The sequence below is a fragment of the Dromaius novaehollandiae genome, chromosome 8, assembly GCF_036370855.1.
Source record: "Dromaius novaehollandiae isolate bDroNov1 chromosome 8, bDroNov1.hap1, whole genome shotgun sequence".
Lineage (NCBI taxonomy): Eukaryota > Metazoa > Chordata > Aves > Casuariiformes > Dromaiidae > Dromaius > Dromaius novaehollandiae.
Window position 1 is genome coordinate 22,085,935 of NC_088105.1, and position 14,410 is coordinate 22,100,344.

The 14,410-nt window shown below is 35.4% G+C and overlaps 1 protein-coding gene across 9 annotated transcripts in view; it reads right to left on the reverse strand.

Moving 5' to 3' along the window:
* The window catches only part of TLCD4 (TLC domain containing 4), a 44,599-nt gene that overhangs the window by 6,798 nt on the left and 23,391 nt on the right, over positions 1 to 14,410 (reverse strand). For 8 of the 9 annotated variants that reach the window (XM_026094231.2, XM_064515882.1, XM_026094235.2 and 5 more), the window contains 4 exons: positions 12,220 to 12,309; positions 7,646 to 7,704; positions 5,934 to 6,028; positions 3,285 to 3,358 (listed from right to left, as the gene is read on the reverse strand). In XM_026094231.2, the coding sequence (XP_025950016.1) occupies positions 3,285 to 3,358; positions 5,934 to 6,028; positions 7,646 to 7,704; positions 12,220 to 12,309 (318 nt within the window). The remainder of the gene's footprint in view (positions 1 to 3,284; positions 3,359 to 5,933; positions 6,029 to 7,645; positions 7,705 to 12,219; positions 12,310 to 14,410) is intronic. The other variant, XM_064515884.1, reaches the window with a different exon arrangement.

A 14,410-nucleotide genomic window follows, 5' to 3' on the forward strand; every position in this document is an offset into this window, starting at 1 on the left:
AAAAAAAAAAGAAAAAGTAAGCACTGTGTGATATCCAGTATAGTGTGGGAATAACATGTAGAAAATCCCAAATTGAACTGTAAATCAGTACACAACAAGTATGCATTTCGGTCACTATGACATGTGTTATGCTGTAATTCAAATTTTATATTATTTCTCACAATAATTTGCACCAATGAACAACTGACAAAAAGGTTCCCCCTCCCCCCGCCAAAAACAATTCTGAGCTCGGAGCTCTGTATCTCTATACTAGCATATTGTATTTGGATATGGTATTCTAGATAGAATTATAATGTCAGGCTTCCCAGATTTGGGATTTCTTGACTGATTCTGTTAACCCTAAGCCAGAACTTCAGAACCAGACACTATAAATTGCACCTGACCATGCCACAACTAGGTATGTTATGCAATGAAAAAGATAAATGAAACAGTCCTCTCCTACTACTACCACTTCTAGTTCATAAGTGTAGGGGGGTTTTTTTTCTTAATTTTCTTGTATATTAATTCCTTAGTAGAGAGGCATAACTATTATCTATTCTCTAGCACACAGAACATGTGGGTTGAATTCCTAAAAAATGAACAAAACTCCTTTAATTCTTTATCATTCACACTTAGAATAAATGCTAGAAAAATTTGTGCAACAGTGGCAGGTTAAAGAAAGGACCAGTGGAAAATGTATTCATCAAGCAGAAAGAAGTGGAATAACTTAAGTATTTCTCAAGAAGATATAGGGGTAACCCCCCTTCCCCCAATAAATAGTTCTAAGATTGGCAAAAAAAAGTTAATTTTCATTTAATTACCTACAGATTATGGCCTAGGTAACTACAGATATACTAAAAAAATTTGCCATTCAGCTCTAACAGAAACACTCCAGGAATTGGTTAGAGTGCAACTGAGATCATTAAGAGCCAGGTTCTCCAGCAGTTAATCTAGAAGAAGGATACACAGCAAGAGTTACTGGGCTGATGAAGAGAGAGACCTGATATATTCAGTAAGACTAACAATAAGAGCCTCTATTTTACTTGATATATGTTGCACAGATTCCACAAATAATATAAAAAGTTTTTAATGTATACTGTGATCCGCCAACAGAGGTAACTGTTGGAAAAAGGATAACTAAACATCTGCTCAGTGATTTCTCTCTTGCACCAAATTCTAACAAATAAAAGCCAGTAAATCACACTGAACGTTAATGTTTTACCCATCACTGTCCATAATTAATTATGTAAAGGTTGACATTAACATAGAAGGAAGTCAATGCTTGACATGCAGACATTGTCCAATTAGATACCCCTAACAGGGGCAGGAAATATGAAGAAAATGCTTCAGTTCTGAGATTAGAATATCATTTTAATAATAGTGCTTTTTTGATGATATTAAGAATGCAAACAAGAGATATAATGTAAATCATTATCAACAATTTACATTACTGTCTTAAACATCTGGTTCTCTTCAAATTTAATGAAAAAAGAACCCATGCACTAATGAGATGACATCTCTTAGCACAAGGGACTATCTCCTACAGATATTTCTGTTTTTCTGAGAAAGCAGTAAACGGGGGTATTCAGGGACACATGACCGCAGGATAGGCATTTTAAAAGAAACATAATATCTATTTCTTTTAATAACTAAAAGTATCACTATACTTCCTAACAACACAATCTGAAAGGTAAGCATCAGTATAAGCACCGCTTATACCCAGGATGAAAGCCTTTCTTGATGAAATTCAGCTGGAGAACAGCCACTCACCAGGACATGAATTTCCAAATAGAAATCTATAATATAATATCATCTTTAAAATATAATACCACCTATACAGTATCATACAACCTTTTTTCATTTTCCTCACTGTCTTCTTCCTTGTGTTGCTAAAACAAGTTTAGAAGAAGTATCTCTTTACCCTTTCTCCATTTCTCTGTGCACATGGGACACAGATTAGACTGAAAATACCCACCGAACTGTGTTTGAGAAAATGAAATAACCTTTGTAGAGCTCCATTATCCTATTCTGCCCTCCTGTAAGTTGAATTTGCCAAGTAAACATTCAGAAGGAAGCTTAGCACAATCTTTTCCTAGCAATCTGTCTCCTAAAACATTTCAGAGCTTACAACCACAGTGTTGTAATGGGCAATATTCAGATATCCTTTTTGCAGGAGGCCTATAGTTCCCATTTTCTCTTCCCCTTATCCACCTTGCCCTGCCTTTCTCTACCAGATATCTGGAAAAGAAGGTAGATACATGCATGTAAAATCACTAAAGTAGAAGTACACACTAAGAAACATGGGTGAGGAATAGGCATCTGCCACACTGAAAGATCTGGTCCTATACCACCAAGAATGGAAAAGGAAGGAGGATTCCAACACCACCTTATATCAAAGCCCCTCTCGTAGGGCAAAGCCTTCCCGGGGCAGGCCGTCATCCCCCGCTGGATCACAGTGGCTAAGAAGTGAGGAGAGAGAGGCCACTCTACCTGCAGCACCTGAAAACTCTACTGAGTGCTTGTCCCTACCTGTGATACATGGCATTATCACAATCCTTGGCATTATCACAATCCTTTCCTGATATCCACAGCAGGGATTCCCATGGTGGCACTATAAGGCATGGCAGGCTTCACCTGTCACTGAACTCTAGAACAGAGCCCTCTGCCACTTTCTTTTCTTATCAAAGTAGTGAAGTTGATCTATTTCAACTGTATTTAGATGCTTTATTAATTTTCTAAGTTTTCAAATTTATTTCTAGAACTATTTTTGAAAATAAGGATGCATGTATATATTTACACTAATCTACATGTTTATATACATATATTAATACTGACATAATATGCAGTATTGTAAAATAAACTTCACATTATCTAGGGCAATGCAGTTCCAGCCCAGGATTCTGATAACAATGCTATCTTCCTTTTCTTTTTGCTGGTCCATGATGTTAAAAACAAAATCCCTGTTGAAACTGACAGCTTCTATTATAATAATTAAATGAACACATATAGGCTAATAACAAATACTACATTTATGAAATTTTTGTTCAGTAGTTTCATGAAAACTTGTTGTTTCATATGAAGGACAGTCTGAAGAGGAACTTGAGGAATACATCAGATGTACTATTGTGACTACAGCAGCTAAAAGCTGTCATAGTAGAAGTTTTCCAGACAGTAATCTTTAGTTAAATATGTATTAATTCACTTTCAGCTGATGTTCAATAACACAAAAATTTGTAAGTGAGATAAATAATAACACAGATTTAAACAAAAAGGAATTAGGTAAAAATTCACTAAGAACCACTTACCGCTGATTCACAAAAGGAGTGGAGAACTCTGCAAGCAGACGGAAGTTTCCAAAATAAGCCAACAAACCTTTGCTCTGGTTAACAAAATAAAATAGATATACAAAGTTCAACAATCTAGCAGTTAAACCTTGATTAGAGTCTTCAAGCAACACAGAATGATAGTGTCTCAAATTATTTACTACAATTGATGGCAAGCAAATTTGTTAGTTGCAACAACCTTCCTTACAATTTCAAAATAAGATTTACTACAAAAGATACAAATGTCCTTCCGTTATCTTGAAGCAATAGCATTTTAAATAAATCTTTAAAATATTTACAGTTAAGTGGTAGTGGAAAGCTAGTTAGAAGAGACTGGCACAAACAATAGTAGATTATAATTATAATGATTATGTTATCATCTAAGATGATTATAAACATTTTTGATTTCTCGTGTTTAAATAAATTGAAACAGAATCACTGTAAACTAAAGAAAAAAGCCCCTACATTGTTTTAGGGAATGTAGTTTGCCAAAATGAAGATGAATGGCTGGCTCTTATTTGGCAGTAGAAAGGGCACATAAAGCCCTTACATTCTTTTCTCCTCCCCATTGCAGGGGAAACCCTTTCCCCCAATTCTGTTTTAGTCCCTGCCATATACTGTGGAAGAAGAGCACACCTATTCTATGCTGGTATCAAGTTTTTACACTGATATACTGTACTGAACACTTCCCTCTAAGTGACAAAAAGACCGAATATCCTCTGTGTCATCTTTTGGTTGTGCTACACACTGGAAACAACATCCATTATATCATGACTGGGTAGGCAGCAGTTTACAAATGCAGAGAAAAAAAAAAATTGAAAAAAATATTCAGCAGTACTCCTGAATAACCTATGACATTTATGTAATCATTCTTCTTTTCCCCATTAGGTGTATCAATACCTAAAATTTCAAGTATTTCACATCAGACTTAGCACTATACCAAACAGAATCTGTGTTCTTAATCAAATTCTCTCCCATCTTCAAAGCCATTTTTGAAACAGGATACCTATGAATAACTTCCTCTGAAGATAAGTCAGTGAGAGTAACACGTAGACATCTGAGGGTAAAGTTAAAACTGAGTAATAAAAACTACTTAAAAAAGAAGTCAAAGTTCACACAGTTACTACACTTTCCATTTACTCCAGAAACAACTAATGAGGTTTTTTTGCATCAAGGATTAGCCTTTATAGTGATATTTTAGTTTCTCTAGTATTCAGTTCTAATTCAGTTTCACCCATGATAATATTGGTAGATCTAATTATCTTCAACTCAGAACAGTGTTTACTTATCAGTGTACTTCACCTCCTTTACACAATGATACGGAAAATCGGACATTAAGTCCAAGAAAAATTTGGTATGCAAGGGTCTGTATGTTGCTTTGTCGTCTTAACTTTCATTTACCTATTAACAAAACCAAAGATTTACATATAGTTAGATAAGTGAAAGCTTGCTATTCCATATTGCTACCTCCTCACTTTATATCATAATCCTGGGATACAGGCAGTAGGCAGGGAAAGAGATGTGGTAGATGAAATAATGCATTTTTTAATAACTATTTACTGAAGGGGGTTTTCAGAAGTAATTCTGGAATGCTATTCTGGAGGTTAGTGGGATTTCTATCGAGTCACACATGCATCTTTGAGGAAATTCCATGTAGCAGCAGCAAAGAGTAACTAAATTAGTCTTTATCCTAGAACTGTATCCTTCTCTTTCCCTTTTTCCTTCAATATATGTATGTTACAGATATTTATGGATATATACAGTCAATCATCCAGTTTCCCCTCTAAAGTAACCTTAAATATGAAGTCTTAGAGAGTCAATGAACTTTTTATAAAGTTATATAATGAGAAATCTCAAACAGCTATGAAAAGACTTGAGGTTAGCCTATGCTAAATAGTTGATAAGGTCTCTTTAACATATATTTAGGAACCAGATAGTATTGTACATTATTCAGATTAGCATACTAATATTAAATATTAACAGGTACTATCTACCAGCTGTTCAATAACTTATAACATCAATTAAAGAGGAACACATTTCAGAATCCTATCTACTAAAGTAGTAGAGTGTTCTATTAACAGTATCTGAGCGACAAAGTATAAAATAGATATTTTATATTACACTGTATGCCATAACAGAATCCTTAAATTTCTTTTAAACAAAAAAAGAAAAAAAAAAGAAAAAGAAAAAAAACACACCCAGCTGACTAATACATGCACCAGATTTAGAGATCATTGACCTACGGAAATGCCTTGCAAATACAGTAACAAGCAGAAGATAACCAATTAAAAGTGTTTCCTTCTGATTTTTCTGACTAAATGGGGACTTGTGGTTTTATTTGAAACCCTCTCCTGTAACCACATAAGCCCCTCTCTCTCGAGTCCCTCGAAAGCAAAAATTGAGAAGAGTTCCAGTTTCAACCGATAAACAAGTTAGACATTTTTGTTGAAGGGCTGTAATACTGGAAAGGCATGCACTTAGCACAAATGACCAATAAAGCAATTTAGAAAGTAATGATGAACATATAAATATGCATTTCACAGAGGTAACACACCAAATAGTGAAGAATTTTTTTAAATATTAAGCAAATGAGATCTATAAGGCATTTTTCTCTATCTCATCTACACTCACCAGTACAAAGGAGTAAGCATACAGAGCTGCCAAGTGATGTATTACAAAAAATTTGTCACCAATAGCCTTCCAGTAATAAATAATAAGCAACAAATCTACAAGAGAAAAGAAATAACAATATATTACCATTTACCTGAGAATAGTGTTTCTTTAAGTTTTTGGAGCTGTAAATAGACATACGGTACCAGTAGAAGCATTCTGAATTAATTATCTTTGAAGAGAATATCTTTATCCTAAAGACTTTCTTTTATGTAGTAAAAGTTATGACAAAGCATTAAGCAACAATATTCTTCCAACAGTTGCCACAAATTATTGTTTCCCACAATAAGGGAAGTACAGGGACAATAGCTTTAGCTGAAATATTTTGGAAGGGGCACTTGGAATGAAAAGTGAGTTCGGTTTATTTAATCAGAATTCTCCAATTACTGCAAAAGTGATATAGCGCACCTGAGTTAACATTGTATTGAAAGCTCTGACATTAAAAGTTCCTTCTTGCCCCTGTAATGGTTTGAGATTTCAGGAGATTTTCTGTTCTTTGCTGGAAAAAGAAACTCCAAATAAATAAGTACTTGGTACATTGCCTTGGAATATAGGCAACGAACGTTCCAAATCAAAGACTTCCCCCCTCAGCCTTTTGTATCTCCAGTGAGTGTCCTGATCTCTTTTATAAAAGTTAGCTGTCTTCGGGCAGGACTCTACATTACCTGATAGAGCTGCTCCACTTCCTATAAATAATTAAACGTTAACTACATAAGGAATTGAGAAAGAATTAGTGGCCAGGTTCAGGTCTCTGTTCCAAGGCATTCATTAACTCATAATGAAAGTCTAATGCATAATTATTCAAAAATAGATACCAATGAATTTAAACAAGGGAGATGAAGTTCCTCCAACAGACAAACCAGAGACTCAACCCAACCCACATTTTAAGTAGGCATTCTGATCACCGGTTTGTCCAGTCCATCGGGGTGGGAAATCAAGTCTGACAGAATCAAGTACGTGGCTCGATCTCTAACCGGAGACTCCATCCTAACATGAGAAGCTTTCCTTGAAAATAGTATGAATCGCAAAGAGTTTTGGCTTTGACAAGTCAGCATTCCCACAGATAATAAAAGAAAGCTCCTTTTTGTAAGAAATGTTCTCAAGACAGTTTTCGTTAACAGTAAATAATTTAGAACAGAAAATATATGCAATGGTAAATGCCATACCAAGAAAATAATTTAAAATATCTTAGTTTTACACATAGGACTAAATTTTGGCTTAAAGTGAAATTAGAAAGTCAGTATGGGAGGAATCTTATGGTGTCACTTGCCTCAGCTTGTTTTGAGGGTTACTAGACTGCCTCTGCCAGCATTTTGAGGTCATCAGAAAAAAATAAGAGTGCTAGAAGTTCTAGATACCCTGGAGTGAGTGAAGGACACCACTTTAACACCTTCTAACACCTAAACTGGCTGAAGAACAAAAGTGAGTTGGAGTTGGTGGTTGTACATCAAACCATCACAAAACCACTCAGGGCATTTCCTTAGTGCTTGCGGAGCTATCATTCCCATCTTTAACATCCACAGGCAAGATTCTGCGATTTCACCACAACCCACAACTACATTAGTAATTTTAAAAGCCACATTAGAACCTGTACTGTATACACATATCACATTTTCAGCATAGTGACTGAATATACATACATTGTCTGCATTGTATACACATTGCATAATTACCAGAAATGAGGTAGCCTGTGGTAATAGCAATATTCAGTTTCACAATTGAAGGATCACCCCTGTAAAAAAAACAAAAATGCAGAGTTATAGTCTTTATAACAATGTAAATTGCAAAGGACATACACATATCAGACATCATTATGTCCATCAGGTCACCTAATACTTGGCCCATCAGTAAGACATTATGATATTTGGGTGAGGAAGCTCCTAGTCAGGAAAATGGGTTCTTTCTCCACCAACATAGAAGCTACCCTAATCAGGATTACCTCTTGCCTTGGGAAGCTTGCTAGAGACTAGAACTGAAACCCAGCAGCTACCCTGAACAGGTTTCTCTGGAAACAGAGGATGAAAGAGAACAGACCAAGTAGTGTCTCACAGCACTTTAAATGGCACGCTGCAACTTCTTTTTCTCTTCCTTAACAAAGTTTTAACACGGGCAGAAGAGCAAAAAGGGTCTTACTCAGTTGATGCTTTTCATATACATAAGACAATGGATGCTTATTATATCTACAGGGATAAGTAGAGTAGAAGAATACATGATAGGAATTTATTTGCCAGCTCTTTGTACTCAAGGAACCTTCCAGCAGCAGTGCTTAATGGAATGATTTCACACCTTTCGTCCCTTCCATTTTTGTTCCAAACATTCAGCAAGCATGGCTCCTAGGAGCACACATATAACTTCAGTTCCTCCAGGATATTCAACAGACCCAAAATTGTGAATAAGCTCAAGACAGGGAAACATTACAAGCAGCAACTTTTATTTGTTCTTCCACTGTCCTCTGCACGTTCTTACTTTGAGGAGTTTGAAAAGCAGCTCTCTTTTCCTCTGCATAAAGATTATTTTACATGCACACACACACACACACGCATATATATAAACCAAGTTGTCCATCAAATCTACATATGTTTTGTTTAAGTATGAATCAGCCAGATTACATCTGCACTTAAGACTGAAATTTAAGAGCCCTTATCTGGATGAGACAGGGAATGATCCATTTCCCTTCCGTCTTTCCAGGAAAAGAGCCACCTTTCAACAAACCCTCTCCAGACTTTCTAAACCAAAACTTGAGCAGCATATGTGGCTGCACTACCCATTTGGCACCTCCCAATACCTTCAAAAAGATTCCCTGTTAGAATCCCAAATTAATCCCAATTAGTGGGAAGATTAGAATTTAGTCTAAAGTTTTCTAGCTTTCCTGGTCAGTCTTCTAGAATGGCAAGCACAATGGAGCTTACAAAACCAGATGTTTGCAGTCTAGTTTTGGTGTAACCAAGTTCCAGGAGTGACAAACAGGGAACGACTCAAATGAGCAGATGGGATGAGCTCTCTCTTCTGCGATTGCTAAGGAGGTATGTGTGGCAAATGAATTAGGCACAAACATGCACAGGCAGATATAACAAACAAAAGTCCACAAGATATACCTTCTTTGAGCTTCTTTTCAAAAAGAGTCATACCAGATAAAAATCAAATACTAATTGAATATCACACTTCAAAAAGACAGTGTAATAACCCTAGAGTGGACAGTTAAATGAAAAAGCCTGTTCTTTTGTGAAGTTACAGCTTCACTCACTTGCTTCTCCCTCTCCCTATCTAACCTCTACCACCTCCACATTTTCTATCATGTTATTCTCATCCACCTCAAAAACAATTTCTACATAGCCTACATTATCTCAGTCTGAATTATATATACAAAAAAAGGCAAAGTGTTATGGGAAATCCTAGACCATCAAAAAAGGTGTACACACACAAGGCAGATGTCTCCCTCTAAATTATCAATGCTCCATTCTCTATTATCTTTTGTCAGGATCAATTGTATCTAGTTTCAGGCATAACCTAACAGCAACCTTCCTGGTAGTCCAAAACTGGAGGATATACGCAATGCTCTCACGCTATGGGGGACAGAGGAGGCCAAGGAAGGTCCATCAAGGATTCTTGGTCATTTATTTGTAAGCTATTGAAGCTGGATTCACAAATGCTCCTCACATTGTTAATATGAGACTCCTACAGAAAGACTCACACATCCTTCGTACCTGTAAACGTCTGAGTCCCACTGATTATGTCTGCATTTCAAAAAGGCATCAGATTTCCACACAACTGACCAGCTTTGCAACAGTCCATCTAGCATTTCCCTTAGAATTTCCTTCTTCCTCTCCAGTCTTATTTAATTAAAATCAAAACTATGTGGATTCAACTACGAATCAATGTAAAAATGAAAAGCATGGTACACAACTGTGAGGTGAATTTAAGATTTAATGTACAGCTAAGCCATAAAACAGATGCTGGGAAAAAAAATGGTTAAAGCTCTACATGGTCAACTAGGGATTTAGGGACTGCATATACGGAGCTAATACAACATACAGGGGAACATACAGACAAATGCTATCTCATTTTTAAGAGCAACACAAAAATCAGCCTTAAAAAAATAAGTACATCTACAATTTCTGAGAAAACTACCCTATGTTTCTGGCATCACTGCTAGCTTCTGGTAGTAGAAAGACAAACACAAGAGCACTACCAGGAAAGCAATGTTTTATTTTACTGACAGGCTGTATACAAGTACATGCAATGTCATGGGCAATATGTTCTGTCTTCATTTGAACTTATTCAGTCACTTGCATGAACATGAATTCAAATCATTACAACTGCTTTAAATAGGTTAAGTGATACGCCACACATTTTATTAGTTTAGTAACTAAAAATACTGATTTTCAGATCTAGAATGTGTTCTATGCAGACTTTTAATCGACAGACTCTTGAAACCGCTGGGTTTTTGCCTGAGAAACAATTTAGAGAAATACTGCCATAAAACAAACCTGAAGCTTTGGTTTTAAAAATACAGATCAGATATCCTTCCACTACTAGACTTCTAAACATATATTTTAAAAAATCCTTATTCTACCACAAATAAATAAAGCCACAGGTAACAGTTATTCTAAAGGTATCCAAGGAGAGAAAACTATTTATAAGTAAGAGCAGGAATACAGAATAGCTTTCTCCCAAAGGCAGGTAGATTTTCTGTTTTAAGATTCAAGGTTTTTACATAGTCTTGGATGCTAAGGCTCCTTAAGCAAGATGAAGTTTTCAATGCTGTATACAAAAAGTTATCTAACATAACTTTGCTCAAACTTATTAAGAACAAAAAGTTACTTCTCCAGTTTATCTGACTTTTTTCCTGGAACAATACCAAGAAAATTTAACTAATGTTAAGACACAGTTCATTTAACTTCATCAAGTGGTTTTTATTTCTGCCATTCGTGACTTTTGTAAGGTTTAGAACAAAGTCTACTCAAACGAACCAAGATAAAAGTTTGTATCTCATAAATCTTACCATAACACACAAACGTGCACACATGTGCGTGCGCACACACACACAGAATTAAAATAACCTGCTGCTTTTCAGCATGGTTAACAGATCTCGTAGGATGTGCAGACAACTGTATTTGGTCTCTCCAAAGATACTAAAATACAATGAAAAAGTGCCAGACGGCCAAGGGTTTGATCATACATCACTACATAAAGAAGAGGCCAATTCTGCAGAAGTTCATGTTACTATTAGTGTTATATTTATTAAAGCCACATAACAAGTCAGTGGCAGAGCTGCAATCAGAATTCATAGCTTCAAGTGCCCGATCCTGTTCAGTCCACACTGCATTGTCATTAAATTACACTATCAAAGAAAGCAGAAAAAGTATCAAATGTTAAATTTATGCAAGTTTAGACTGACTCAACAGCATGGTCCCTTGACAAGATGGTCCTTTGACAACAACATATGACAGAAATATGAAATGGGACTTAAAAGTACTTAGTTACTCTTCAGAAAAAAATACAGCCTCTTCCTTCCAGAAGGAGAGGGTCTCAGAGGATGAGTAAAATTTCAAAATACCAGTAGCAATCTATAATTAACTAAACTAAGTGGCATCTTCCACCTCTGTCTCTCTCCCCCTCAAAAAAGAGGGGAGGGAGGAACTGAATCAAAACAATGTAACTAGATATCAAGAAATGATTAAGCTTAATATGGAATATTTTCATTAATTTGAGAAACTTTTAGAGATCAGTTTATTAAATATTCCTACTCCTGAAGATAGCACTTTTTTGTCTTTTTTCTTTTTTAAACAGATTAATAGAAACATTTGGAGAGGCTGAAATATAAATACCTTCATTTACTTTATCGTTTTATATGTGTATATTTCATATATATAAATAAGCTGTTCCAACTTTTCGTCCTGTCTTTTTCTCACAGGAAAAAAAAAATGTAGTAAATAGCACAGTTTCAGTCTTACCCACTTAGGCTATACTTTCAGTTCTGCGCCTTAGTAATTCAATACGCTATTTTGGATCAGTTGTCTGTACTATATGAATTCCACTTTGCAGAGACATAATATGATAAGGCATTAATATTGCCAAAATAATCTGTAATTATCAAATGTACAGACTTAAAAATGGATACATCACAATTCTGTATTTTAAAGAGAAATTAAGTAATTATTTCAGTAATTAACACTGCCATATTTTTTTTCATTCTCAATTGTGTCATTTTATTATATAAACACAACATATCTGTAACAGGTCTTACCAGAGATGGTCAGCATTAACAGCTTCATCATACAACAAAATATATACACAAAAGCCACCAACCACCAAGGCATGGAATGTGGACACTGTCCTGAAAAGCAGATCACAGTCACAAATAGATACTACAATTTAGAATATTCTAAATTATACATAAGGAAGGATGTATCCAAAGAAATTCTCAATTGCACCCATATGCCTTTGTAGCAGACAATCATCTCTCCTTTACACTACATCCAACCACTCATATGGCTGACTGAAAACAGATGGGAAAGACCATGATGAAGTAGTAAGGGTTGAAAGTAAAGTTATTGAGATCTATTATTTTTCCCAAATTATCTCTTATGCTGATGAATCCTTACTGACAATATCACATACAGTTCTTCAAATGAATACTTACTGCATTGCCCCACTTACTGGAAGATTTTAAGAATATATCTTGTATTTTATATCTAGATTAGCCCACATGTACCACTGTGGCAGGTTTCTGCTTTCAGGCACCAAATTAATAAGTGAGCCAAAATAAATCTGCTGAGTTCAGGTTTTGGAAAAAAGGGGCATTAAATCAGAAATCATATCAAGCAGAGCTTCAGAAAGATTTTCAAAGAGAATTTCTAGAGCATTTGAACAAGACTCCAGTTTTCAGAGGCCAAATACATGTTACAAAGGTGGTAATGGACTGAGGTATAACAGCTACAGGTTCATATGAACTTTGCAACTCACAGCTTCACTTTCACTATTTCACACTCCTCATGTTGCTCCTTCATCTTACGTAAAGCCATAGTAATCAGAGTTGCCTTGTCATATTCTGGTTCTAATACCTTTTCCTAGAGATTCCAGTCTCAAGCATACGGCGCGTATGCATAATGCAGATGAACTCTGAACGTTCACAAGCACTTAAAGGTAATTACCTACCTTACAGAGGCCTTTGGTAAGGGTTCTGCCATTCCTGTGCTTTTGCATCTGAATGTATTCTTGGAAGGTAGAACAATGCAATAGGCATATGTCCAAAATGTGAAAATTAAACCTTGTTCATCTAACCATGGATTTAACATGGACATAAACTGCATGTAATATTGTGCACCTACTATCTGCTTTCCCACTTTCTGAGTCTGACTAGGAAGAACAAAAACTACATGCCAAAATACTTTTACTGAACCATGGATAGTATTTCAAACTTGAGAACTCTAAGTTACACGCTGTGTGATCAGGCATTACTTTGCACTGCATTATACAATTTTACATATTATATAGTTATACATTAACAATATACAAACATATAGATGCAGGTACTTACCAAGGCAGTCTTTGCACATATCAAATAAAACTATTTTGAAGTTATTAATATTTTAAATGTGCATAAGTCATTCTCAGGACTCTAAACACTACTATGCAAGATTTAAAGAAAACACCTTAGTAGCCTTTTTCTTGAGAAAGGCTTTGCAAAGGAAGAGGAGGTCGTTAAAAAAAGATCAATACAATATGAATAGCCAAACATAGCATGCTGGATGAGAACATCTATTAACCATTATTACACAGGCCATTTTTTTTCTCGAGTAGGACAATTTGGTTATCAGAAGTTTAATGATAATTAATAGTTTAATTAAAATGTCAGCTCTTAGCAACAAGGAATTACAGAAGACTAGGAACTTCACTTCCTTTTTAAAATGAAGCATGATGTGCAAGATTAGTGTCTGAGAAGTACTTGGGATTTTTGAACTTTAGAAGAGGATAATGTTGAAAGAAGTAAAATTTATCCTAAAACACAGTTCATTCATTTGGAGTCACAGTTTCTCTCAGGAGCAGCTGTTTATGCAAACTTTAATATTTAGAATATAAGCTATATACAAATATAGCACTGGAAGAAAATGAAAAAAAGAGAAAAAAAGCACTCTGGGCTTTCAAGTTTTTCTATACAAGTGGGGACAGAAGAGGAGAAATAGCACAACACTCCATTCTAATACAGAATCTAGGTCAAGCTATCAAGCTTAGTACATTTCCTTGAAATTACTGTCAAAGCCTGCATCATTTAACTCATTAAACTGCAAATAAAAGAGTTGCACTGGTAAGTTGCATACTTACTGCTCTAGTATGAAATAATTTTTTTTGCAACTGCTAAATAGCAGTACAAACGTATATTACAGAAGAAGCGACAGGAACTTATGCACAGCAAATTGAAAAGCTACACTACATCT